Source organism: Callithrix jacchus, chromosome 5 (assembly GCF_049354715.1).
Source record: "Callithrix jacchus isolate 240 chromosome 5, calJac240_pri, whole genome shotgun sequence".
In the NCBI taxonomy this organism is placed as follows: domain Eukaryota; kingdom Metazoa; phylum Chordata; class Mammalia; order Primates; family Cebidae; genus Callithrix; species Callithrix jacchus.
The window spans coordinates 147,173,596-147,201,349 of record NC_133506.1 but is presented as its reverse complement, the minus strand read 5'-3'; the positions used below and the strand labels follow the sequence as shown (position 1 = coordinate 147,201,349).

At 45.2% G+C, this 27,754-nt stretch overlaps 1 protein-coding gene across 6 annotated transcripts in view; it reads left to right on the top strand.

Annotated features, from left to right (window-relative positions):
• The window catches only part of FLT3 (fms related receptor tyrosine kinase 3), a 150,275-nt gene that overhangs the window by 95,842 nt on the left and 26,679 nt on the right, over positions 1 to 27,754 (top strand). For all 6 annotated transcript variants that reach the window (XR_008481780.2, XM_054256730.2, XM_035302422.3 and 3 more), the window contains 14 exons: positions 2,696 to 2,799; positions 4,262 to 4,370; positions 4,940 to 5,118; positions 6,374 to 6,480; positions 6,567 to 6,699; positions 6,809 to 6,913; positions 12,730 to 12,840; positions 14,074 to 14,227; positions 16,544 to 16,626; positions 18,022 to 18,149; positions 22,872 to 22,994; positions 26,192 to 26,303; positions 26,648 to 26,747; positions 27,384 to 27,489. Coding sequence is in view for 5 of the 6 variants with exons in the window: in XM_054256730.2 (XP_054112705.1) it covers positions 2,696 to 2,799; positions 4,262 to 4,370; positions 4,940 to 5,118; positions 6,374 to 6,480; positions 6,567 to 6,699; positions 6,809 to 6,913; positions 12,730 to 12,840; positions 14,074 to 14,227; positions 16,544 to 16,626; positions 18,022 to 18,149; positions 22,872 to 22,994; positions 26,192 to 26,303; positions 26,648 to 26,747; positions 27,384 to 27,489 (1,654 nt within the window). In the remaining variant the exon portion in view is untranslated. The remainder of the gene's footprint in view (positions 1 to 2,695; positions 2,800 to 4,261; positions 4,371 to 4,939; positions 5,119 to 6,373; positions 6,481 to 6,566; positions 6,700 to 6,808; positions 6,914 to 12,729; positions 12,841 to 14,073; positions 14,228 to 16,543; positions 16,627 to 18,021; positions 18,150 to 22,871; positions 22,995 to 26,191; positions 26,304 to 26,647; positions 26,748 to 27,383; positions 27,490 to 27,754) is intronic.

The window sequence follows — 27,754 nt, the reverse complement described above, 5'->3', positions numbered from 1 at the left end:
ACTTTTGATAGGTCAGAGAGACGAATTCTGTCATTCACTATACACAGAATTACCTTGGCTTAGGAGTTCAGGGCATGGAACATTGGTGTCACACAAATGTGGGCTCAAAAGCTGTAATTATGTGGTGGTGTTTTGTGGATTTTTTTTTAGAGATGGGATCTCACTAGGTTGCCCAGGCTGGTCTCAAACTCCTGGCCTCAAGCGATCCATCTGCCTCAGCCTCCCGAAGTGTTGGGATTACAGGCACGTTTTGAGTCTTGGGGATCAGCTGGGATTCTCTTCTCTCCTTTATCTTCTGTATCCAATCCAGCTCCTGCCATTTCTTTTTTTCTGGTGCCTCTTGGGTTTGCTCTCTTCTCTCCTTGCCTCTCTGACTCCTCTTGTCACACTCCGAAACCTCAAATCTGAACTTTTACTTCTCCTATCACAGAAACTTCCCACACTCTAACTGCTTATTGCCCCTCTACCTTCACCACCAAACTGCAAATTCTGTGAGAACAGAAACCCAATTTTTTGTTTTTGCTGTTTTGTCCTCAATTTCCATCACAGTCAGGTTCTAACATTGACAGTTGAATGAAAGAATTAGTTATTGGGTTGCTACAGCTGCCTTTAAACTTTCAGTAAACTTTTGCTGCCATCAGCAGGTGAATGTAAAGCACTGTTCCAGGCCAAGGCACCGTGACTCATGCCTGTTATCCCAGCACTTTGGGAGGCCGAGGTGGGAGGATGGCTTGAGGCCAGGAATTTGAGACCAGCTTGGGCAACATAATGAGACCCCATCTCTACAGAAAAATTACGTAGAATAAAATGAAAGTAAGGCTGGTGCAGTGGCTCATGCTGTAATCCTAGCACTTTGGGAGGCCAAGGCGAGAGGATCACATGAGGTCAGGAGTTCAAGACAAGCCTGGCCAACATGGCAAAACCCTGTCTCTACAAAAAATACAAACATTAGCCGAACGTGGTGGCATGCACCTGTAATCCCAGCCACTTGGGAGGCTGAGGAAGGGGAGTTGCTTGAACCCAGGAGGCGGAGGTTGTAGTGAGCCAAGATTGAGCCACTGCACTCCAGCCTGGGCAACTGAGTGAGACCTCGTATCGATCAATCAATCAATTAATAAAATAAAATAAAATACTGTTCATGATATTCTGCTCCTGGGAGAGGCTTGCCGTCCTCCCCGCTGCAGCCCTGTGACTTCCCATCTGGTGCCTTCAGTCGCTGCTTTGTCTCCTTCTTGGATGCCTTTTCTTTTGCCCTCTCATGAAAACCAACTCATTTGTGAGGATCCAGCTTGAGCTCTGCCTCCTCTCTGAAGCCCCTGAACCTCTCCCACCGACACAGACCTCTGCCTTCTTAGATCATCTGCTAGCCTTCAGTTTAATGTTTTAACTATTCCACTTGCATGGGTCCTGCCCACTCACCCGCTTTACGGTATCTCTGAGGACAGGAGCTGTACTCCTTAGGTCTTCTGCATCCTCCACGCTCCTCGTCTAAAGCTGCATCTGCTCTGGCTCGCCTTCCTAACCTGCCAGGAGTGGTCTTCCTGTTTTTAAACTTTAAGTAGGCTATGTGGAGGTCAAATTAGATACCTTCTGACAAGCCTTAGATTTCTTTTTCTGTTTTAAGGGACATTTTTTCTTTTTCTCCAATTTCGTTGGGAGTGCATGAAAGCACATTCAACAGCTCCTTGCTCCCCTGCCTCTCCTGCACCACCCAACATCTCACTGCAGTATTCAGCAACTCGCAGGCCTGCTGGTTGTGGTGGACAGTCCCCAAGATGAGGTTATCTGTGTCAAAATATTGAGTGGTTGATGAATGCTCCAGGTAGGCACTAGAGCCTGCTGAGAGCACTCAGGTTACTGCACAAGCACAGTCAATTTGAGCCCTCATCACGGTTCATTGCCATTTAAGTTAAGGATTGGTGACAGGTCCTGCCTTGGACCACCATTTCAGGAAACAGGACAGCTACAGCAGCAGTCCCCAATGTTTTTGACACCAGGGATTGATTTCGTGGAAGACAATTTTTCCATAGATTGGTTGGAGGGGGATGGTTTCGGAATGAAACTGTTTCACCTCAGATCATCATTCATTAGATTCTCATAAGGAACACATGACCTAGATCCCTGGCATGTGCAATTTACAGTAGAGTTTGCACTCCTGTGAGCATCTAATGCCTCTGCTGATCTGACAGGAGGCGGTAAAGCTCACTTGCCTGCTGCTCACTTCCTGCTGTGTAGCGCCATTCCTAACAGACCATGGACAGGTACCAGCCTGTGGCCCGGGGGTTGGGGACCTCTGAACTACAGGCTCCTTCACCTGCACAAGTTTTGAGAAGTCAGTCTATCCAGAACAAGAAGGGCAGGAACTTTCTTGTCTCGCTGAGGATCTTCCACCAATCCCAACTCTCAGTGTGCGTATGACTCGTATGGCGATCATCTTAAAAATTACAGATTCTGAGTCAGTGATCTGAAATCTTGTATTTGTAACAAGCTCCCAGATGATACCAATGGTGATGCTGATGCTGCCTGTCTGTGGACAACAATTTGAGTAGACAGGTCTAGAATATGGACATCTTCCTTTCCAGTGAACTTTAGCAAGTGGGGAGCATGTCAAGAAAGCCTCCTCCCATGCACACTGTTATTGCAGCATTTCTTGTAGCAATCGGGCTAAATCTGTCTTTAATTCTTTTCCAAACAGCATATCCAAGTTTTGCAACCATAAGCACCAGCCAGGAGAATATATATTCCATGCAGAAAATGATGATGCCCAATTTACCAAAATGTTTACGCTGAATGTAAGAAGTAAGTTAAATGGTCAAGAATTTAATTTTTATCTTTTAATTCCTTAACTCTGTGTTAGTCTTAACTAGGAGGAGCTAAGTAATGGCTTAGAAGGGATAGTACAAAACTGTTTTTGTGTAAGGTGCAGTGGCTCATGCCTGTAATCTCAGCACTTTGGGAGGCCAAGGCAGGCGGATCACCTGGGGTCAGGAGTTCAAGACCAGCCTGGCCAACATGGTGAAACCCCTTCTTTAAAAAACAAAACAAAACAAAACAAAACAAAACTGTTTTTATATGCTGAAGTGTTTTCAAATTTTACTCTCAGATCTACTGGCATTGGTCATATATCTCTTTATTTTTTATTATATTTGTTTTGTTTCTTTTTCTTTTCTTTCTTTTTTTTTTTTTTTAAAGACAGGGTGTCACCATGTTGGCCAGGCTGGTCTTGAACTCCTGACCTCAGGTGATCCACCTGCCTTGACCTCCCAAAGTGCTGAGATTACCGGTGTGAGCCACCACGCCCTGCCTTTGTTTCATTTTTTTAAGACTGAGTCTGTATCACACAGTCTGGGGTGCCATGGCATGGTCGTGGATCCCTGTAGCTTCAAACTCCTGGGCCCAAGTGATCCTCCCACATAAGCCTCCTGAGTAGCTGGGACTATAGGCACATGCCACCATGCTCAGCTAATTTTAAGAACATTTTCATAGAGAGGGGGCCCCCGTTTGTTGCCCTGGTTGGTCTCAAACTCCTGGCCTCAAGGAATCCTCACACCTTAGCCTCCCAAAGTGCTAGGATTACAGGTGACAGCCACCGCATCTGGCCATTTGTCTCTTTCTATGTTTATCCTCAGAAGCTGAAAGCCTTATTTCACATTGTCTCTGAATATGAATTAGTGTGGTGACTTTATTGATTTTAGTATTTTAAAAGTCATGTTCAGGAAAGGCTGAAAGTCATTTTACCTCTCATTTATTTGTTTTTAATAATTTTCATTCCTTTGGCTTATAAAACAATGAGATGTCCAACTTCTCCTGAAGCTAAGAATCGTTTTATGGTGTGCAAGCAGGTGGAGGTCAGTACCTGGACTCTCTCCGGGGGAGGCTGGCAGTGGAAAAATGTGTGTAGCAGAGAGGCGTTGAGGCTGCCCAACCAGAAGGTTTCATGGCAAGGAGGAAAGAAGAAATAACCAGAGGTCTGGAGGCATTCTGAACCAGACATCCTCCCAGAAGCGCAAAATGCCCTGGAGTAAATGGGTAGCCTGCACTCTAGGCAACTTTGAAACTATTTCCAGAAAGTACCATACTCTATGGCCTTATTTTATTTTATTGTTTTCAGAGTCAGGGTCTTGCTGTGTTGCCCAGGCTGGTCTTGAATGTTGCCTGGGCACATGCGATCCTCACACCTTGGCTTCAAAAAGTGTTAGTACTATAGGAGTGAACCACTATGTCTGGCCAGTGAGCTTATTTCATACATTCTTTTCTGTAGGAAAACCTCAAGTGCTCGCGGAAGCGTCAGAAAGTCAGGCGTCCTGTTCCTCGGATGGATACCCATTACCATCTTGGACCTGGAAGAAATGTTCAGACAAGTCTCCCAAGTAATAAGGACATTGATGTCTTATTATGGAAGAACATAAAACTCTCTGACATACTGTTTCATGAATACAGTTTAAGAAGAAATGATGAGACTTATAATGCTCGCCTTCTGAATCGACCATAATTCTCAATGTCGTAGATTGTTTCTGTTAACTTATACTGGATGAATCTCTCTTTTTTTTTTTTTTTTTTGAGACAGAGTCTTGCTCTGTCGCCAGGCGTCAGGCTGGAGTGCAGTGGCGTGATCTCGGCTCACTGCAACCTTCCCCTCCCGGGTTCAAGCAATTCTTCTGCCTCAGCCTCCCTAGTAGCTGGGACTACAGGCGCGCGACACCATGCCCAGCTAATTTTTGTGTTTTTAGTAGAGACAGGGTTTTGCCATGTTGGCCAAGATGGTCTCGATCCCTTGAGCTTGTGATCCGCCCGCCTCTGCCTCCCGAAGTGCTGGGATTACAGGCGTGAGCCACCGCGCCCGGCATGAATCTCTTTTAGAACTCTCTGCCGAAACCCTAACTTCCAGTCTGATGACAGCTCACCTGCCTAACTTCTCTGCCATTTTTTTTTTTTCCAGCTGCACAGAAGAGATCACAGAAGGAGTATGGAATAGAAGGGCTAACAGGAAAGTGTTTGGACAGTGGGTGTCAAGCAGTACTCTCAACGTGAGTGAAGCCCTAAGAGGGTTCCTGGTCAAGTGCTGTGCATACAATTCCCTTGGCACGTCTTGTGAGACGATCCTTTTAAACTCCCCAGGTACAACAGTTGCTATCGTAATACTTCACCATCAGGAATTCCCCACTAGAAGTTCGTCCCCATCGCTCACTTTTACTTGGGGAATTTTACAGGACCCTGTAGGGCCAGTGCGTGGGAAAGGTTTCTTGAGTCAGGCGAGAATCCCCAGACAGACTGTTTTGCAGGTTGGGGTGGAGTCCTGATTGTGCCCTTGTGACTCACAGTGACCGGGAGAAGCAGAAACTCCCGGTGTGGTGAATCTCCATGGAAGGATCTCATGCTAGAGAAGCAGATTTCATCACTTGGAGTCTCTGTCATTTTCCTTTGTTTATTTTTTTTATTTTTTTATTTTTGAAGGCAGGGTTTCACCCTGTTGGTCAGGCTGGTCTTGAACTCCCAACCTCAGGTGATCCGCCTGCCTTGGCCTCCAAAGGGTTTGGATTACAGGCGTGAGCCACCACGCCCGGCCCATTTTCCTTTTGGTTAGCCTCCTTATTTGACCTTAGCATGCTATTTTATAATTTTTGGTTTGCTTTTTAGAGCCCTTCTAAGTTAAACAATTCTGAAACCTGGCTGCTCACCCTGATAATTAGGAGCACCAACCTCACAAAATTGACTTCTTCGCTTTCATGTGAGACCTTCATAAAAGGGATATGAGCTTCTTTTTTTCTCTGACTTGTATATCCTGTGGATTTAAAGGTCTAAATCCATGTAATTTTTTTTGTTTTCATTTGAGTTGGAGTATTGCTCTGTCACCCAGGCTGGAGTGCAGTGGTGATCTTGGCTCACTGTAAGCTCTGCCTCCAGGGTTCAGGCGATTCTCCTGCCTCAGCCTCCCCAGCATCAGGGCTTACAGGTGTCTGCCACCATGCCCAGCTAATTTTTGTATTTTTAGTATTTTTAGTAGAGATGAGGTTTTGCCAGGTTGCCCAGGCTGGTCTCTTGGACTCAAATCATCCTCCCATCTCAGCTTCCCAAAGTGCTGGGACTTTAGACATGAGCCATCGTGCCTGGCCCAGTTGTAATTCTCATAATCCTAGTAAATGGTTTCAAAGAATGGATTCAGAATAATTTGCAATTTTCTAGGAAGGAAGCATATCCTTTACAGGGACATTGCCTGATCGTCTGTGGGAAGTAGAGTATACGTAGAGTGCTCGTGAGAACTGAAAATGATTATTACCGAAATAGGATGTGAGAGATTATAATGAGCTGTCTACTATTCACACTGTCACACGGGAATTCTATTTCATCTCTGAGTGACACTCTTTTGTTGCAGGCCCCTTCCCTTTCATCCAAGACAACATCTCATTCTACGCAACAATTGGGTTTTGTCTCCTCTTCATTGTCGTTTTAACCATGCTAATTTGTCACAAGTACAAAAAGGTAAAAGCAAAGGTAAAAATTCATTATTGTTTCCTCTATCTGCAGAGCTGCCTATTCCTAACTGACTCATTATTTCATCTCTGAAGCAATTTAGGTATGAAAGCCAGATGCAGATGGTACAGGTGACCGGCTCCTCAGATAATGAATACTGCTATGTTGATTTCAGAGAATATGAATATGATCTCAAATGGGAGTTTCCAAGAGAAAATTTAGAGTTTGGTAAGAATGGAATGTGCAAAAAAAAAAAAAAGAATGAATTGTGCCAAATGTTTCTGCAGCATTTCTTTTCCACTGGAAAATCTTTAAAATGCACCCATTTATCTTGCAGGGCAGGTACTAGGATCAGGTGCTTTTGGAAAGGTGATGAACGCAACAGCTTATGGAATTAGCAAAACAGGAGTCTCGATCCAGGTTGCCGTCAAAATGCTAAAAGGTACGGTATAGTGGAACGGCAGCAGCAAAGATGCACAAATGTGGGAGGCACAGTTTCCCACCCATGCCTTCTTCTCTTTTCCATCTTTGTAATGGTCATTATTTGCCATGTTTCAAGGCTAAAAATGTAGTAGATTGGGGTGAGTGTCAACTCAGTCATGAAACAAAATTCAAGTCATAAATACAAAAGTCCACCTCTTCTTCCACTTCTTTCTTTGTTTATTTTTATTTTATTTTTGAGATAGGGTCTCGCTCTGTCACCTAGGCTGGAGTATAGTGCCGCGATCATGGCTCACTGCAGCCTCCACCCCTTGGGCTCAGGTGATCCTCTCCTCAGCCTCCTGAGCGGCTGGGGCTATGGGTGTGCACTACCATGCTCAGCTAATTTTTGTATTTTTGGTAGAGATGGGGTTTCACCATGTTGCCAGGGTGATCTGGCACTCCTCAGCTCAAGCTATCTGCCCGCCTCGGCCTCCCAAAGTGCTGGGATTACAGGCGTGAGCCACTGTGCTGGGCCTATTTATTTATTATAGGCTTTGATATTTGGAGGTACAGTTGCCACAGGTGGAAGTTCTTTCTTACGTTTGTGTTGTTGTTTTGTTTTATTTTTAAAGACAGGATCTTGCTCTGTTGCCAAGGCTAGAGTGCCAAGATCATAGCTCACTGCAGCCTTGACCTCCTTGACTAAAGCAATCCTCTCACCTCAGCCTCACAGGAGTGTGGCAAGATGATCGGCTAATTTTGTTTTTATTTTTTTTAGAAATAGTGTCTCACCATATTGCCCAGGCTGGTTGCAAACTCCTGGCTCAAGTGAGGGTGCCTTGGCCTCTTAAAGTGCTGGGATTACAGGTGTGGGCTGAAAAAGACACTAGGTAGGAGAATAAATTGGGGCCCTTTGTATCCTTACTTCATTACTCCATCCATTCCGATCTGGCATCCAGCCCCGATGCCGGCCTTACCATTACCACCACTGATCCTACAAAAGTACCTCCAGCTGGCTGTCTCACTAAGGTCAGCAGTGACCTGAAACCAAGCCCAATGGGTGTTTTTCAGTCCTCACATGACTTGGTTGTTCAGCACGAGTTGATGCTGCTGACTCTCCTTTCCATCTAGAAATGCTTTCTTTCTTTGGGCTCTGTGTTGCCATATTCTGGTTTTCCTCCCACCTCTCTGCCTGCTTCTCAGTCCTGTGCAGGCCCATCTTCTTCCATCCAGCTTTTGTTGTTATGGCTGTTTTTGGAACAGAGTCTTGCTCTGTCTCCCTGGCTGGAGTGCAGTGGTGTGATCTCAGCTCACTGCAACCTCCACTTTCCAGGCTCAAGCCATCCTCCCACTTCAGCCTCCCAAGTAGGAGGGACTACAGCCATGCTCCACCACGCCTGGCTAATTTTGTATTTTTGGTAGAGATGGGACTTCACCAAGTTGCCCAGGCTCCATGCAGCTTTTTATGGGGCATCCCTGCAGGCTTGCTCCTGGACCGCCTTGTGTTTTCGCTCCGCAAACTCAGCACAGGCCATCCCCACTATGCCCGTGACAACCTCCCATACACCAATGGCCCCCATGCTTGCATCTCCTTTCGGAGCTTCAGGTTCGTATGTTAAGTGTTTGGATGTCTCCAAGTTCCTTTTAACGCAGTGTACCCAAGGTGAATCCCCCTTGGGGATCACCCATCTCTACTAAAAAGACAAAAATTAGCCGGGCATGGGGGCAGGCGCCTGTAACCCCAGATACTCAGGAGGCTGAGGCAGGAGCATTGCTTGAACCCTGGAGGCAGAGGTTACAGTGAGCCAAGATCGCCACTGCACTCCAGCCTGGGTGACAGAGCGAGACTCCATCTCAAATGCTGGCCCTGCACCAGCAGTCCTCTCTGTGACTGGTAATGAGTGCCAGTGAATAACCACATTCCATATAGTTGGGCACACTAGAAGCCCGTGACTTTTCTTTGACACCATCCTCTTTCTAACACCCTGCGAGCTAAGTTTATCAGGTCATCCTCATCCCTCCATCTCTATTACCACCACCCTAGTTCAAGGCTCTCTCCTGGACTAAAGCTTCCAAAGCAGGTTCTCTGTATCAACTCTTGCCTCTCATTGGCTACTTCATGCTGAGGTTCGAGTGACAGTGACTAAAGGCTAAGCAGATCAGATGGCTTTCCTACTTCGTATTTCCTCCACCACCCTCATGACTGGGCTGCTGCCGCCTCCCCACCTCTTGCTCTCGGCTCCCCAGAGTGCTGGCCTTCTTTCAGTTCCCCCAGCACCATCCTCCCACCTATTGTGGGACTTTTGCACAGGTGGATCTTCCTGCTTCCCCTTCCCCTTTCACGCAGGTATCTCCTGGGGCTCCCTCAGATCTCAGCTTAAACACCACTTCCTCTGGGAAGCCTTGTCTCACACCGCAGACAAGATTGAGGCCCTTGCAATGTGCACCATTAGCTCCCTGCAGGCTTTTCCCATCATTGTCATGACATATTTGTTTAATATACAATTGCTACCCTATTTGTCCAGTAGCTGCTGTGCCTCATGAGGGCAGGGTCTGTGTCTGCGGCGCTGTGCTCTCTCCTTTTTTGACCTTTGCCCACTCTTTTACAACTGTCGGCACGGTTCTCCTCCCCCTCCACCACGAATCACTTGGCCAGCTCCCATTTCTCTTCAAGACTCAGTTTAGACATTGAATGCTCCTTTCCCTACTCCTCCAAGGCTAAGGTAGCTGTCCCTTTTGACCCTATAGTCCCCCTGCATGCTTTTGTCACCTTGCATTTTTTCTTTTTCTTTTTGAGATACGGTCTCACTCTGTCACCCAGGCTGGAGTGCAGTGGAGTGATCATAGCTCACTGCAAGCTTGAAGTCCTGGGTTGAAGTGATAAACTGTCCTCAGCCTTTCCAGTAGGTGGAACTACATGCATACACCATCAGGTGCAGCTAATTTTTATTTTATTTTATTTTATTTTTTGAGATGGAGTTTCGCTCTTGCTGCTCAAGCTGGAGTGCAATAGTGCCATCTCAGCTCACTGTAACCTCCACCTCCTGGGTTCAAGCGATTCTCCTGTCTCTGCCTCCTGGGTAGCTGGGATTATAAGGATGCGCTTCCATGCCCACCTCGGCCTCCCAAAGTGCTGGGATTACAGGCATAAGCCACTATGCTCAACCTATTTTATTTTTAAGTAGAGATGAGGTCTTGCTATTTTACCCAGGCTGGTCCTGAAGTCTTGGGCTCCAGCAATTGTTCTGCCTGCCTCGGCCTCCCAAGCTGTTGGGAGTACAGGAGTGAGGACCTGCATGCTTGCCTGCCGCATTGCATTTACCGCATTGTATTGTAATGGCTTAGTTACTTCCCTCCCTTTTCCAGGAGACTCCAAACTCCAGGAAGACAAGGGTTGTGTCTTCTTTATCTTTCATTCCCCAATGTCTAGGACATTGCCTCATACACAGTACGAACTCAATAAATACTTGTTGAATGATTGAATGAAAGAGATAATGGTATATGAAAGTGCTTAGAAGCAGCAAAGCATGGCAAAAAGGGTAAGAAACCATTTTAGCCACGAGGAATAGGACACAAACAAGCGAAAGCCCTGAATTCCTGTCCAGCATGAAGCTGTAGACAGGATATATTGGGGGTCCCAGTGCCTACAGGAAATCCCACCCCCAAGCCAAAATCTTGGAAGCAAGGATACCCCCTAGAGCTTGCCCAAGATGAAATAGAGGATGTTCACACAGAAGAAGCCACTATAAAGGTTAGAATGTCTTCCTGGACAAAATAATGGAACCTGGAAATTGAATCAAATCTTCACTGAATGTAAAGAAAAGTTACTATGTCTGGAAGGAGAGATCTGTTCACAGAGGGGTGATTCCTGGAGTCTGGAGAGGGAAGGAAGTCCAGAGACCTTGCCCTTGCCCCTGCGGCTGCCCGGGCTGCCCTGACCAGCTGCACATCAGCAGCAATGACAGGAGCCCTGGGATTCCACAGTGACCTTCCTTACACTGTGCTCCTAAGCCAGGTTATGAGTACAGTTTGCTGAGCTTTCTAGAATTTTCCCTAGAGAGAGAATGTATTGGCCAACCAATATGTTTTAGCCTGCTTGGCAGTTATATGACTCAATGTCAATTGATGGGTCTGCTGAGCACTTGGCAGTGGGAATTAGTCCTCTTTGACTGCCTCCCATTGGACTCGCTGGCAAATCTAATGTTCTAGACCTGAGGGCTGTGGGCTAGAGTCAACCACTCTCATTGACACCGCTATCTTATCTCTGACTACAACAGATCTAAGACTTCAAACAACAAAAAAAGTATGCTTCTCCCTTCTGTTAACTTGTACTGTGGAGGAAAAGCATGTGTTATTATTTTGTTTGTTTCTTTTGAGGCCAACTGTAAGGATTTTTATTATGGTAGGCAGACGAAAGCCCCGTGGAAAGGCGCATTACTACATTCAACATTTATGCTATAGTCTTTGGTTTGGTTTTGTTTTTTTGAGACAGCGTCTCACTCTGTCACCCAGGCTGGAGTGGTGCAGGGACTCGATCTTGGCTTACTGCAACCTTTGCCTCCCGGGTTTGAGCAATTCTCCTGCCTTAGCTTCTTGAGTAGCTGGAATTACAGGCATGTGACGGCACACCCATCTAATTTTTTGTATTTTTAGTAGAGATGGGGTTTCACCATGTTGGTCAGGTTGGTCTTGATCTCCTGACCTCAAGTAATCCACCCACACTGGATTACTCATCAGAAAGACTGTAGCCTGATGACAGAGGATGTTTGTTCTCTCTCTCTCTGTCTCTGTCTTTTAAATTATTTGTCTTTTCTCAGTCACATTTGGCCTCTGAAAGTGTTGGTATTACAGGCATGAGCCACCATGCCCAACCCTGTACTACAGTATGAATTCTGCCTTAGGCTGTGCACTCTGGCTCATACCTGTATTCCTGGCACTTTGGGAGGTGGAGGTGGGTGGATTGCTTGAGCCCAAGAGTTTGAGACCAGCCTGGGGAACATGGTGAGATCCCCCATCTCTACAAGAACAGAAATTAACCAGGCGTGGTGCCCTGAGCTTGTAGTCCCAGTTACTTGGAGGGCTGGGGTAGGAGGATCACTTGAGCCCAGGAGGCAGAGTCTGCAATAAGCCAAGTCATGCCACTGCACTCCAGCCTGGGTGACAGAGTGAGAACTTGGGTCAAAAAAAAAAAAGAAAGAAAGAAAGAAAAGAAAAAGAAGAGAAATTCTGTCTTAAAACAGAGGATATTGTTTATTTATTTATTTATTTAGAGATAGAGTTTCGCTCTTGTCGCCCAGGCTGGAGTGCAATGGTGTGATCTTGGCTCACTGCAACCTCTGCCTCCTGGGTTCAAGTGATTGTCCTGCCTCAGCCTCCCAAGTAGCTGGGATTACAGGCACCTGTCTCCATGCCCGATTAATTTTTGTATTTTTAGTAGCAACAAGCTTTTACCATGTTGATCAGGCTGGTCTTAAACTCCTGACCTCAGGTGATCCACCCACCTCAGCCTCCCAAAGTCCTGGGATTACAGGCATGAACCACCCCACCTGGCCTCTCTCATAATTTTGAATTTAAATAAATAATGCAGATTGACTCCGAGCTGAGAAAATTTTTGATTTATTTAATGACATAAAATTCCTATTTTACTTGAGTTTTATGTTTGTTTGTTATTTCTCTTTTTTTTAAGATGGGGGTTTCACCATGATGGCCAGGCTGGTCTTGAACTCCTGACCTCAGGTGATCCACCCACCTTGGCCTCCCAAAGTGCTAGGATTACAGGCGTGAGCCACTACGCCTGGCTGAGTTTTATGTTTTTAATGCTCCTTTCTTTGACAGAAAAAGCAGACAGCTCTGAAAGAGAGGCACTCATGTCAGAACTCAAGATGATGACCCAGCTGGGAAGCCACGAGAATATTGTGAATCTGCTGGGAGCATGCACGCTGTCAGGTAACCCACTTCCACGAAAATCTCATCAAAAAGACTGTAGCCTGATGACAGAGGATGTTTGTTCTCTCTCTCTCTTTTTAAATTTTTTGTCTTCTTAGTCACAGTGTGAGCTCTCAAACCCAAGTGGAAATAGACATTGGGCACTCTATAAATCAGAGGGGTCAAAATAAAGAATGCCTCATTCACCTGCGTTATCGGAATATGACACATAATTCTCACCTGCTTAAAAACAAGAACAACAGCGTTGCAGGTAGATTTAGTGGTGTCTGTGCTTCTCCCCCAGCTCGGAAGCTGGCGCACAGGCGTGGTGAGAATGGTTACAGAGCCTGGCTGCTGCTCTAGTTGGGCTGCCGTCAAATAAGGCACAGCTAGGATACCAGACCTTACTTTCCCAGAATTCTCTGGGCCATGCCCTCGAATCCTCTCTCTTCTGCCTAGAAATACCCAAATGATGTGCCCAAGGTTCATTCTTTCTGCAGTGGCAGGCCTGGGGCTGGGACTAAAAGAAGGGAAAAAGAGGAAAGTGAATCTGAGAAAGGACTGAGAATATATTTCTCCCTCCTCAAGCAAACGGCAAATCAGCATATAGTTACCAACTGTTTGCCTATAATACAGCAAACACATTACTTCCAGTTGTAAACTGGAGAATCCAGGAGGCCAGTGGTATTGGTGAGGCCCCATGTATAGACAAAAGCACAGAGAAAGTCAAGAAGATGCTGCTTTCCAAAGGAATCTGAGCAAAAGCTGAAACTGCATTTAAAGTGTAAGAAGAGGCTAGGTGTGGTGGCTCACACCTATAATGCCAGCACTTTGGGAGGCTGAGGCAGGCAGGTGGATCATGAGGTCAGGAGATTGAGACCATCCTGGTCAACATGGTGAAACCCCGTCTCCACTGAAGATATAAAAAATTAGCCAGGCGTGGTGGCCTGTGCCTGTCGTCCCAGCTACTTAGGAGGCTGAGGCAGGAGAATCGCTTGAATCCAGGAGGCGGAGGTTGCAGTGAGCCAAGATTGCGCCATTGCACTCCAGCCCGGGTGACAGAGCAAGACTCCATTTCAAAATTTAATTTAATTTTAAAAATAAAGTATAAGAAGAAATAGGCTCAGAAAAAGTTGTACTGTCCCCAAGTCCGTAGAGACCTGAGCCCTCGTAAGAGTATGTTGTCTGCTACATAGATGTCTGAAATAACAGTGTGCTGTTTGATGCCTATAATTGAAACTGTAACTATTTCAGGACCAATTTACTTGATTTTTGAATATTGTTGCTATGGTGATCTTCTCAACTATCTAAGAAGTAAAAGAGAAAAATTTCACAGGACTTGGACAGAGATTTTCAAGGAACACAATTTCAGTTTTTACCCTTCTTTCCAATCACATCCAAATTCCAGGTAAGAGGCTGGGTCAGGGTTTCCTAATTACACATCATACAATGTAGACAAAGTGTGCTGTTCAAATACACTTCGTTGACCAGTTTCTAAAGACATCATGTGGTCTGTGGGTCCTGCAACCTAGAGATTTCCTACATCTTTGCTATAGCTTCCCTGTTGTCATGGAACAATGAGCCCCGTCCCTTTCCTTCAGTACAGGTACTATGGCTAAGCTAGCCTCTCTCCACCCATGCCTGCATTGCACCCTACATGCCTATTTGGTTTGGGGAAAGGTGCATTACTCAGTCTTTCAGGATACCTGGCTGCCACACAAGTATTGGTAGAAAGAATGAAGACTTTTTTCCAAAGGACTACTGCAAAAAAGAACACTGAACTCAAGTTGGATTCTAAAATATTAGGATGAATTGATTGACACAGTAAAGTAGCGGTAACTCTGTCTCTGTGCTCTGCGTTTATCCTCTACATCTGTGGGGACCCTGAGAGACGCTTGGTCCTGCAGGGATTTATTGCTTTAGCGTGCATAAATGAGGGCTATGGGAGTTTGCTGGGCTCTCCTCCTCATCCCTGAACTTTCTTGCTAATTACTTGGATGTGATGGCTTTTTTTGCTTTTGTTTTTTTTTTTGAGTAGCTGGGATTACAAGCATGTGTCACCAAGCCTGGTTAAATTTTGTATTTTTAGTAGAGACAGGGTTTCACTACGTTGGCCAGGCTGGTCTCGAACTCCCAATCTCAGGTGATCCGCCTGCCTTGGCCTCCCAAAGTGCTGAGATTACAGGCGTGAGCCACCACACCCTACCTGAGCATGATGGCTTTGTAGCGCCTTTCTCTGAATTGATTCACAGACATTCTGATGGAAGCATTCCTCGAGCTTTGGAGCATTCTTTCTTTTTGAGACAGAGTTTTGCTCTGTTGCCCAGGCTGGAGTCCAATGGCACAATCTTGGCTCACTGCAACCTCTGCCTCCTGGGTTCAATGATTCTTCTGCCTCAGCCTCCTGAGTAGCTGAGATTACAGGCATATGCCACCATGCCCAGCTACGTTTTGTATTTTTGGTAGAGATGGGGTTTCACCATGTTGGTCAGGCTGTTGGTGAACTCCTCACCTCAGGTGATCCAACTGCCTCGGCCTCCCAAAGTTCTTGGATTACAGGTGTGAGCCACTGCACCTGGCCAAGCCTTGGTGCATTCTTATTTCCCTGCTTATGTGGAAGCTTTCCCTTATTCTGAAGGTGTATTTGTTTGTTGGAGACTTTTTTCTTTACCAGGGCTTTTTAGGGATGCATTTGAGAGTCCCAGCTTTGTTTCCTTAGAATGTAAGTTTTAGTGTAGACCTCTGGGCTTCAAGGTCTGAGACAGAGACCCAATGTCTTAAAGCCACCAGGCCCCCCGGAGATCCCCATGCACGTCTATGTGCAGTTGCCCTTTACCCGTGTGTGCCCGTCACACCAGTCCTCCCCTTTGCACTCATTTCTCAGATCATCGTTTAGAAATGAGAACTCTACAAAACCACCCACATTCTGGAACAGAGGGGCTATCCTACTGAGTCAGATGTGTGTGACCAGCACCCACTGGTCAGTACTCAGCCCCTTTGATTCATTCTGTTCGCTGGAATATTAAATATATCAAAATTATTCCTTTTGGAATATCTGTGGTCTGAAAGCATGAAGCCATTTCCTAAAGATACCTAAATTGTAAATTGGGTTAAATGCATATATTGGAATAAATTGAATCATGATCTATTTATAATACATACAGAACTCCTCAGGGAAGAATTTTTATATACCTTAAGAGAGATTTGTATTATTGCTATTTATTAATTTCACAGTTAAAGGAAATGAGCTTTACAAAGGCAAAATAAAAAAAAGAAGGGTGGCGAAACGCTCACAGGACTCTCAGAAGATCTGTATTATGTGAGGGAAAGTGGGCTGAGTTCACCCAAGAATGAGATCGATGTGAGTCCTGGTTCCACTCAAATCATATTTACCTCACTGTGCCTAATTTCTCTTTTATAAAATGTGACTTTAACATAAATGTGACCATCTAGTAGGTTGTGGCAAGGATTGAATGAGGTCATTTTTGAACTGTAAGATTCTATAAAGAAAACAAGGTTTACTTTTATCTTAAACTGGCAAGCCCAATTATACAGGTGTTTTTAATATACACGACAAATGGACAAATGGATGGCGTGCTTTTAATTTAAAAGTCAATTTATAACCGGAATCCATGTATTTGATGAATTGTATTTTTAAAATAAAATGTCTGCTGAGAAGAAGAATGTAAATAATGAAAAAACAATTTTTTTTTTTTTTTAACAGTATGCCTGGTTCAAGAGAAGTTCAGATACACCAGGACTCGGATCCGATCTCAGGGCTTCATGGGAATTCATTGCACTCTGAAGGTAATATTTTATTCTAAGTAGTAGCACTTTAGAATGGAAATGAATGCCAAAGTTTTATGTTAGCTATTTTTTTAAAGTGTGTAACACAAAAGCATTTTAAAATTTGTTCATGTCAGATGATAGCTAACAGCCACAGTTTGTATATTGCAGATTTTAAGTCAATGTTGAACTAATGAACACTGAGGACTATTTTATTTGGTCTGATTATTCATTTAAAGTCATATATTAATTAGAGCCTTCTTACCTGATAAATGGAAGAGATAACGAGTTCGGCATTTTATAGAATTTGGATTAACTAGGTCGGGCAAGGTGTTTCACGCCTGTAATCCCAGCACTTTGGGAGGCTGAGGCGGGCGGATCACCTGAGGTTGGGAGTTTGAGACCAGCCTGAACAACATGGAGAAACCCTGTCTCTACTAAAAATACAAAATTAGCCAGGCGTAGTGGTGCATGCCTATAATCCCAGCTACTTGGGAGGCTCAGGCAGGAGAATCGCTTGAACCTGGGAGGCGGTGAGCCGACATTGCACCATTGCACTCCAGCTGGGCAACAAGAGAGAAAGTCTGTCTCAAAAAAAAAAGCAGAATTTGGATTAACTTCTGCTTACTTCGCTTTCTGACTGGATGACTTTAGACAAGTTATGTGACCACCAGAATCACAATTTTTTTATTTATAAAATAGGCCTAACACTACCTTCCTGACAGGACTGTTAGAAGGAGTAAATGAGGGGCTGGGTGCAGTGGCTCATGCCTATAATCCTAGCACTTTGGGAGGCCAAGGCAGGCAGATCACCTGAGGTTAGAAGTTCAGGACTAGCCTGGCCAACATGATGAAACCCTGTCTCTGCTAAAAATGGAAAAATTAGCTGGGCTTGGTGGCACCTGTCTGTAATCCCAGCTACTCAGGAGGCTGAGGCAGGAGGATCGCTTGAACCCAGGGGATGGAGGTTGCAGGGAGCTGAGATTGCACCACTGCATTCCAGTCTGGGTGACACAGTGAGACTTCAACTCAAAAAAAAAAAAGGGAGTAAATGGAAGAATATGAAATGCGCAATACAGTTTATAAAATGGGATAGACACTCAATTAATATTAATTCTTTTTCCAGTGTGACAGTCCTACCTAGTGCAAAAGAGAGGTATCTAAAACTCCTGACTAATTGATCAGGAGCTCATCAGCCATCAAAGCAGTTCCAAAGTTTATCTTTAACCAAAACAAGCTTCCAGTGACCCTTTGTAGGCAGCATAAACAGGTCAGCTGCTGGAAAGATAATGCGATAGCTTCATGTGTACATCTCAGCACCACCCCTAACTGTGGCTTGAATAACCTCCCCAGAGAGAATCAATAAGGCAACTTCTTAGAGTTTTGGCAAAAGTGAAGACTGGCTCTGTTTTACAGATGAAATTGAATATGAAAACCAAAAACGGCTGGAAGAAGAGGAGGATTTGAATGTGCTCACATTTGAAGATCTTCTTTGCTTTGCATATCAAGTTGCCAAAGGAATGGAATTTCTGGAATTTAAGTCGGTAAGCTCCTTTTAAAGGAAAAAAAAAAAAAGATTTTGAATAGATATGCTTATATATTTTTTTCTTGTTTATTTTAACTTGTATCCCTTAAAGTCTGTCTTTTCTCCCCTCTTTGCTGTTGGAGTCACCTAAAATGTTACCTTGGCTTTTGGCTAATTGTAGCATAAAGGCTTGGGATCCCTTGCGCGGTCCGGTCACAGCCAGCACAGGTCTCCCAGGATACTTACTCAGAGTCCCCTGACACTTGCAGCGCTGAAGGTCGAGATAGGAAGTCCTCAGAAATCCTTCCTCAAAACAAAGCATAGCATTGTCAGTCCCTTTCAGAACCGCGGTTCAGGTTGTGCCCTACATGTGGGCATTCACCCAGGGGAGGAGTGGAGGCTGAAGCCTGCCAGCCAGCCACCCTGAGTGTCTTTGTCTAATCTGCACCCTATGTGCTGTGGGCTGGCGGCGGCCTGCAGGCTCACTGCCTCCTCTGTTGCTAACCCCAGATCCATCCGGGCAGTGTTGATAAGGCCCTGGAGCCCGCCTTGAACCATGGTCTCTACCCCAGTTTTGTGTTCTTGCTGAACTACCTTTCTGCTCGCTGTTCTCTGTGATTTCAAACGTCTGCCGCCTATAAGCAGATCACAGCCCGCCGTCTGGCTACCTTCCTTCCTCGTTTGCTTGCCTCTCATTCCTTCTCTTTATTTTCCAAAATTCTTCCCTCTCATTTTTCTTATAGTCTTCTAATCTCCTTCTCCTCCTCTCCTCCACTTCCTTCCCTTTGCCTCTTGTCTCCTCTTTACTCTCTGAATTTGGAAAGACTACTTTCAATTGTATTTTGTTTTTTCTTTTCTTTTTTTTTTTGGAGACAGAGTCTTGCTCTGTCATCCAAGCTGGAGTGCAGTGGTGCGATCTCTGCTCACTACAATCTCTGCCTCCTGGGTTCAAGCAGTTCTCATGCCTCAGCCTCCTGAGTAGCTGGGACTACAGGTATGCAGCACCATGCCTGGCTAATTTTTTGTATTTTAGTAGAGATGGGGTTTCACCATGTTGTTCAGGCAGGTCTTGAACTCCTAGCTCACACAATTTGCCCACCTCGGCCTCTGAAAGTGCTGGGATTACAGGTGTAAGCCATTGCATCTGGCCTGTATTTTATTTTTTCTTTAAAAAATTACTGTCTCAACCAGACATTCATGGTGTCTGTAGTTCCACTTACTTGGGAAGCCAAGGTGGGAGGATTGCTTGAGCCCAGGAATTGGAAGCTGCAGTGAGCTAGGATTGCACCACTGCACTCCATCTGGGTGACAGAGCAAGACCCTTTCTATCTTCTTTTTTTTTTTTTTGAGATGGAGTTTCTCTGTTGTTACCCAGACTGGAGTGCAATGGCACGATCTCGGCTCACCGCAACCTCTGCCTTCTGGGTTCAAGCAATTCTGCCTCAGCCTCCCGAGTAGCTGGGACTACAGGCACGCACCACCATGCCCAGCTAATTTTTTTGTATTTTTAGTAGAGACGGGGTTTCACCTTGTTGATCAGGATGGTCTCGATCTCTTGACCTCGTGATCCACCCGCCTTGGCCTCCCAAAGTGCTGGGATTATAGGCCTGAGCCACCTCGCCCGGCCAAGACCCTTTCTTTAAAAAATAAAAAATACGCTGGGCACAGTGGTGCACATTTGTAAGCCCAGTGCTTTTGGAGGGAAGCCCAGGAGTTCCAGGCTGCAGTGAGCTATGACTATATCACTGCACTCTAGCCTGTCTCTTTAAAATAGTAATGAAATCACCTTAAAAGTGATAATAATACAAGTTTTAAAAAATATTGTCACGATAATATTTCCTCACCTCTCAACTGAGAGGCACATTCTTCTCTTCATCTCCCCCACCTGCTGTTTGGATTCTTCTTTCTCATGCATCTTGCCCGCCTGAGTCTTTATCTCTATTTCACTTACACATCTACATCTGCAATCCTGCTTTCACAAGCATCTTTTTTTTTTTTTTTTTTTTTGAGATGATGTCTTGTTCTGTTGCCCAGGCTGGAGTGCAATGGCATGATCTCAGCTCACTGCAACCTCTGCCTCCCAGGTTCAAGCCATCCTCCTGCCTTAGCTTCCCATGTAGCTGGGATTACAGGTGTGCACTGCTACACCTGCCTAATTTTTTTGTATTTTTGTAGGGACAAGGTTTCACTATGTTGGCCAGACTGATCTCGAAATCCTGACCTCAAGTGATTTGCCACCTCAGCCCCCAAACTGCTGGGATTACAGGCGTGAGCCACCACGCCTGGCCCACAAACAACTTTATAGATGTGGGAGAGCACCTACTTAGATTGTGTGGCCTGGTTTGCTGCCCGTAGTTAAGTAAATACTCAAAGTACTCCCAACTGGCAGCCAAGAGGCACTGCTTCCCTTCAACCTCAGGCTTGTAATAATATGAATTTTTGAAAAACATCCAGTATCTTTTTTTTTTTGACTCAGTTGCCCTCTTGTCCGCCATGGCGTGATCATGCCTCACTGTAACCTCTGCCTCCTGGGTTCAAGCAATTTTCCTGCCTCAGCCTCCCCAGTAGCTGGGATTACAGGCACCTGGCACCACGCCCAGCTCATCTTTGTATTTTTAGTAGAGACGGGGTTTCACCATGTTGGCCAGGCTGGTCTTGAACTTCTGACCTCAAGTGATCCGCCTGCCTCGGCCTTCCAAAGTGCTGGGATTACAGGTGTGAGCCACCGTATCCAGCCAGAACATCCAGTTTCTTAGGCTCTCTACCCTTTTATCTTCACATTAGGCCTCCCCTTTGAATCATGTGTGTCACTGTCCCCTGCTTGTCTCTCAACCCCCCCGATACTCCTCTGGGTACCCCTCAATTTCCTCTGTAGCCCTTGACTTTACCAGACATTTGTTGAGCCCCAACCATGTGCCAAGCACTGAACTAGATGTTGGAGATACAGAATCAGTTTTGATGTGACTCCTGGGCTCCAAGATCTTATGAGCGATAGAGGAGACAGAGCCAAGCAGACATGCAGGTCAAAGATGACACTGTGGCCAGGCCCAGGACTCACGCCTGGAATCCCAGCACTTTGGGAGGTAGAGAGGTGGCTTGCTTGAGGCCAACTGTTCAAGACCAGCCTGGCCACCATGGCGAAACCCCATCTCTACTGAGAATACAAAAAATAGCTAGGCACGGTAGTGCATGCCTATAATCCCAACTTCTTAGCAGACTGAGGCCTGAGAATCACTTGAACTGGGAAGCAGAGGTTGCAGTGAGCTGAGATTGCACCACTGCACTCCAGCCTGGGTGACAGAGTGAGTCTGTCTCAAAAAATAAAACAAATTAAAAAAAAAAGACGAAGTGCTGTGATTGAAGTAAGTTCTAGGAACCCCGGGGAGGGACCTATTATACAGCAGACCTGGCTGGGGGAGGGGGAGATGGAGTGGAAGAGGCTTTCTGAAGGAGCACATGCTTCATGCTCAGACTGATGGAGATTTTTGAAGGAAAAGGAAAACCAGCAGGGAATGTGAGATAGGATAGGGAGCATGGAATCAGGAGTTCTTTTTGGATAAAGGTAATGAGTTGGACATACTGAATGTGAAGGTGCCTGGGGCAACCACGTAGGGCTTGGTCTAGCAGACACTTGGACACTCCTGTCTGAAGCTCAGGAGAAATGTTTGGGTTGGAAATAGGGATGTGGGTGATGGTAGTTTCATCCCTAGGTTTGGATGAAATAGCTTGAGTGAGCGTGTGGGATGCAAGGATGCAGCCCTCAGCCGTGAGAACAGGCTCATGCACAAAGCCCCTGAGGCAGACGGGAACAGGGAGAGCAGTGGGAAGGAAGCAGGAGTGAGCCATGTGCAGCGTGCCCAGAAGGAAGGAGCAGAAGCAGAAGGGGCTGGCCAACAGCACCAGACACCACAGAGAGGTCCCATCAGATCCAGACTGGGTGCTATGCCAGTCAGTCGGGCCTTGGCCAGAGCAGCTTGGGCACACAGGCAGGAGGAGGAGGCGGGTTGCAGAGCTGGGGGTCAAGTGGGCAAAGTGCAAGTAGATGGCACTGAAAAATTGATAGAGGGGCTGTGGCACTGGGCTGTTCGTGTTTCATTTATTTATTTATTATTTTTATTTATTTTTCCTTTTATTTTTTAAAGATGAAAGAGTGTTCATTGAACCTTTGCTACTAATGCCCTGCTCCCCTTCCGATTTTTCTTTGTAAAATTCGTTTTCTTGCCAGATCACTTGGATTAACGTCCTGACATTTCTCAACTCAGGGACTCCTTCTAATTCCACTTTAATAAACCTCTCCAAACTCATTTTTAGCTTTTTGTGGTTCTATTTCCTTCGATATTACTCTATTTTTATTCCTAAAGTGCTTTTCCAGTCAGAAGAGAGTTGCTATTTCTCACACCCACAATAAGAGTGCTGGAGGACAGCCTCTGAGATTCCCTCTGGAGGCTCGGGTGTGGGGGGTGAGCCCTGCTGGGGAGCCTCTTATGCCCAGGATCTGCAAAAGATCCACTCCTCTTTGGCCTTTGGGGATGCTTCAGAAGGAGCACAAATAACTACAGCCCCCGAAGGTGCAGAATTGGGTCACCTGTGTTCCCTTCATTTGCTACACATCATCATGACCACCCACGGCCCATTAAAGATGAGAGACCTTCCATCTTATTGAACTTGAGCCTAGAAGAAAGATTGCACTCCAGGATAATATACATCACAGTAAATAACACTCTGGTGTCATTCTTGACAGTGTATTCACAGAGACCTGGCCGCCAGGAACGTGCTTGTCACCCACGGGAAAGTGGTGAAGATATGTGACTTTGGATTGGCTCGAGACATCATGAATGATTCCAACTATGTTGTCAGGGGCAATGTGAGGCTGCCATTTCCTACTTATTTTTATGCTGCTATTTTGTGTTTTGTCTTTATCATGGTAAACATCTGCACTCGCTGTGGTGCATTTTTGATTTATGGTAACATCAAAAAACCCTCACAGTAGTCTGCTTACTTATGCTTAAAAGCTTTTTCTGCAGCTTCAGTGAATCTTCCATCTATAATAGAAGCTGAGCAAAATAGCATCACATCTGTCCTTGGGCTAGCTAGTCAGAGTAGATTGGTTAGGGGCCTTTGAGTGCAATCTTCACTTTTAAAAGCCCAGAATCTCAATACTTGCACATAGTTCAGTTACTTAGATATAAAGTGATTACTGAGTTATGTTTTCAATTATGTGAAAAGTTAATGTCACAATAAAGCATTTTTAAAAAATATACAACATATAAATACATATAAAATGTTAAAGCTAAATACTTAAATATGAATTAATGAATATTTGTCATCCTTCTACTGTTAACACAGGAAGACCTAAAACATGAGTGAATTGGCTAGGCATGGTGGCTCACACCTGTAATCCCAGCTCTTTGGGAGGCCAAGGTGGGCGGATCATGAGGTCAGGAGTTCAAGACCAGCCTGACCAACATAGTGAAACCCCATCTAAAAATACAAAAATTAAGGCGTGGTGGTGCTTGCCTGTAATCCCAGCTACTCAGGAGGCTGAGGCAGGAGAATCGCTTGAACCTGGGAGGGGGAGATTGCAATGAGCCGAGATCACGCCATTGCACTACAGCCTGGGCAACAGAGCGAGACTCTGTCTCAAAACAAACAAACAGCGAGTAAATTGACTTGTTAATTAAAAACTAAGGACAGAGGTGTTTACAAAATAACTATTAGAAGCAATAGATGACAAAATTGTGTAGTTGAAAAAGTGTGTTTTTAAAGAATTACTAACACCTGTCTGGGTGCTGGTGGCTCACGCCTTTAATCCCAGGCACTTTGAGAGGCCAAAGTGGGAGGAACGCTTGAGCCCAGGAGTTCTAGACCCAGCCTGTGCAATATGGTGAGACGTTCACTGTCTCTATAAAAAATAAAAAACTAGCTGGGTGTGGTGGCACCTGCCTGGGCTCAAGTGATCCTCCCACTCAGCTACTTGGGAAGCTGAAGTGGAAGGATCACTTGAGCCCAGGAGGTCGAGGCTGCAGTCAGCTGTGATTATGCCATTGCACTCCAGCCTGGGCAACAGAATGAGATTCTGTCCCAAAAAAGAATTCCCTAGTTGTGAAATAATAATAATAATATTAAATGCTGATAAAGTGCTTACTATGTGTTAAGCATCTAAGTGCTTTATGCACATTAATTCATTTATTCCTCAGAGTATCCCCTTGGAAACTGAGGCACCGAAAAGTAACTTGCTCATGGTTACACAGCATGTGGACTTGAACATGAATAGTCTGAGCCCTGAGTCTGTGCTAACCACCATGTTATAGTGTTTCCCGTGAGGGTTATGCACTTACCTCATAGTGTTGATGTGGGAAAAAAACCAATAAAACCAACATGAAAGCACCTTGTCCAGGGTAAACATCCAGTATATGTGAAAAGTCCAATTAAACTCTATTCCCACTCGAATCAAATAATCATCTTAGTCATCATAGACTGCACATAGGTGGTCATTCAGGTTCTACCCTACCAGGTGGTTGTCTCTTATGTGGGAAAGTGAATTCCATTTGGAACCACAATTAATTTCTTTAATTAATCAAATTAACCAGACTGGCCTGCTTCAATCACCAGCTCATCAGTTTGCATAGGATTTAAAAGAGGGTTTACTTGTCAGATTAAGCACGTGCTGATTAAACGTGCTGTGAAGGGCTTCCCAACTCATGAAAAAGAAAATCACTGTGAAGCTCTGCCCCGGTCACCTACCCATCTTGTGTCTTGATTCTAATCTGAGATTATACTAAGTCAAAATCCCCTTTCATGCTAGTGGAAATTGTTAAAGCCACAGAAGTCAGACTGGTACCATTTCTGCAAGTGATGACGTGGGCTCCCCTCCCGACATTCCTGTGGATGCCGTTTCCACTAAAAGTCTTCCAAGAAATGCTTTTTTTTTTTAAATTAAAACACTTGTTGCTGACTTCCTGAGAACCAAAGGTACCAAATTGTCTTTCTCATTGTGGTTTTTCTTGGTTGTCTTTTCAAAGTTGTATGGGGTAAGACTTTATTTATTTATTTAGACAGGGTCTCACTCTGTGGCCCAGGCTAGAGTGTGTGTTGTGATCATGGCTCACTGCAGCCACAACCTCCCAAGCTCAAGCGGGAGTACAGTGGCACAATATCGGCTCACTGCAATCTCCGCCTCCTGGGTTCAAGCAATTTTCCTGCCTCAGCCTCCCTAGTAGCCGGGACTATAGGTGTGCGCCACGACGCCCAGCTAATTTTTGTATTTTTTAGTAGAGACGGGGTTTCACCATATTGGCCAGGATGGTCTCAATCTCTTAACCTCGTGATCTGCCCGCCTTGGCCTCCCAAAGTGCTTGGATTACAGGTGTGAGCCACTGCACCTGGCCCCAAGAAAGGCTTTAACAGAAGATCTTGTTAATTCACTAGTACCCACTTGCCTCTAGGCAACTGACTGGTGTTCCTTAATGGAAAGTACATCTTTCCATTGGACAGATGGAAAGTTAAACTTACCCATTCCAAGCACAAGCCTTTGTTCAAGAGGAGTTGTAAAGAAATATGCCTTGTGTTTTCAGCTACTGTTACTAGAATGTTAATTTGAAAGTGAAAATTTTCCACTTGAGGAATGTGATTTTCTCAGTAAGGCATTAAGTGTGGCCTTAGGAAGATGATGCATTTCATTTTTTTTTTTTTTTTTGAGACGGAGTTTCGCTCTTGTTACCCAGGCTGGAGTGCAATGGCGCGATCTCGGCTCACCGCAACCTCCGCCTCCTGGGTTCAAGCAATTCTCCTGCCTCAGCCTCCTGAGTAGCTGGGACTACAGGTTTGTGCCACCATGCCCAGCTAATTTTTGTATTTTTAGTAGAGCCGGGGTTTCACCGTGTTGACCAGGATGGTCTCGATCTCTTGACCTCGTGATCCACCTGCCTCAGTCTCCCAAAGTGCTGAGATTATAGGCGTGAGCCACCGCGCCTGGCCTGCATTTCATCTTAATACAAGATAAAAGAAGCCATGTCTGTATGTTGAAAATTCACCATCTTATCTCCTCTGGGTTTTCCACAGGCCCGTCTGCCTGTAAAATGGATGGCCCCTGAAAGCCTATTTGAAGGGATCTATACCATTAAGAGTGATGTCTGGTCATATGGAATATTACTCTGGGAAATCTTCTCACTTGGTATGTTGGGGCACTGCCGGCCTCCCTTGGCTCTGGGCTTTGCATGCTCTGCTCTCTTGGTGACCCCCTTCCTCCCCGCCGCTGCCCCATCCAACACTGGTGGGTCTTACTGGTTTTGCAGCCTGTGACTTTATGTTTATTTCCTGGTGTCCTTTGGCCTGTGTTCCTCACTGGTTTATAACCCGCTTGAGAGCGTGAGCTGTGACTTTTTCCCAGCTGTAGCCCATGTGACTGCAACAGAGTCTGGCACATGGCAGCTCTCGATATATGTTTGTTAATTGAATGAATCAATAAACAAATGAAGAAACGGATGAATGGCTACACTTGGCTAATGTTTTCCTCAGGTGTGAATCCTTACCCTGGCATTCCGGTTGATGCTAACTTCTACAGACTGATTCGAAATGGATTTAAGATGGATCAGCCATTTTATGCTACGGAGGAAATGTAAGTTCAAATTCAGACTGTAATTTGGTTGAAATCAGAAATTTAGTCTGTCTGCTTCCAAACACAGGACCAAAAATAGTCAAAATTCCTAATGCAAAGTTTACATGACTCCTTTTTCTAAAATAGAGGTGGGGTCTTGCTGTGTTGGCCAGGTTGGTCTCAAACTCCTGGCTTCAGGCAATCCTCCTGCCGCAGCCTCCTGAAGTGCTGGGATTACACATGTGAGCCACCACATCCGGCTGTCTGATTCCATTTTAAAAAGAAAAAGAAACGCTTCCTTTTTGTTTTGAGAGTTTCTCAACAAAGCTGAACCTTTCCTGTTCTCAGAGGCACCTGCTCCCAGGTTTTAATTCCTTTGTTTGAGGGATCCGTGAAGGTGATTCGATTCCATCCAGCACATCACATTTCTTTAAATGCATTTCTGCCCATTATCTGATTTCTCCTTTCTGATACGAATTCAAAATCTGGTAGAGGACTTGCCACACACCCAAAAAAGCAAAAACGAAAACGAAAGAAAAAAACATGCTGTAAATCCGTGGCTCTACTGGAGTAAATGGTGCTTTATTATATGGAAAGCCATCCATTTTGCTTCATTCAGACTTCTTCATCTTGTTCCTTGTTCTATGGCTTTTACAGATACTTTATAATGCAATCCTGCTGGGCTTTTGACGCAAGGAAACGGCCATCCTTCCCGAATTTGACTTCATTTTTAGGATGTCAGCTGGCAGATGCAGAAGAAGCGGTATGTAGCAGCCAGGACTTTATAAAGCCTTATAAAGGAAATTGGTAAATTAGAACACTTGTTGCTGACTTCCTGAGAACCAAAGGTACCAGGTTGTCTTTCTCATTGTGGTTTTTCTTGGTTGTCTTTTCAAAGTCGTATGGGGTAAGACTTTATTTATTTATTTAGACAGGGTCTCACTCTGTGGCCCAGGCTAGAGTGTGTGGTGTGATCATGGCTCACTGCAGCCGCAACCTCCCAAGCTCAAGCAATCCTCCAGCCACAG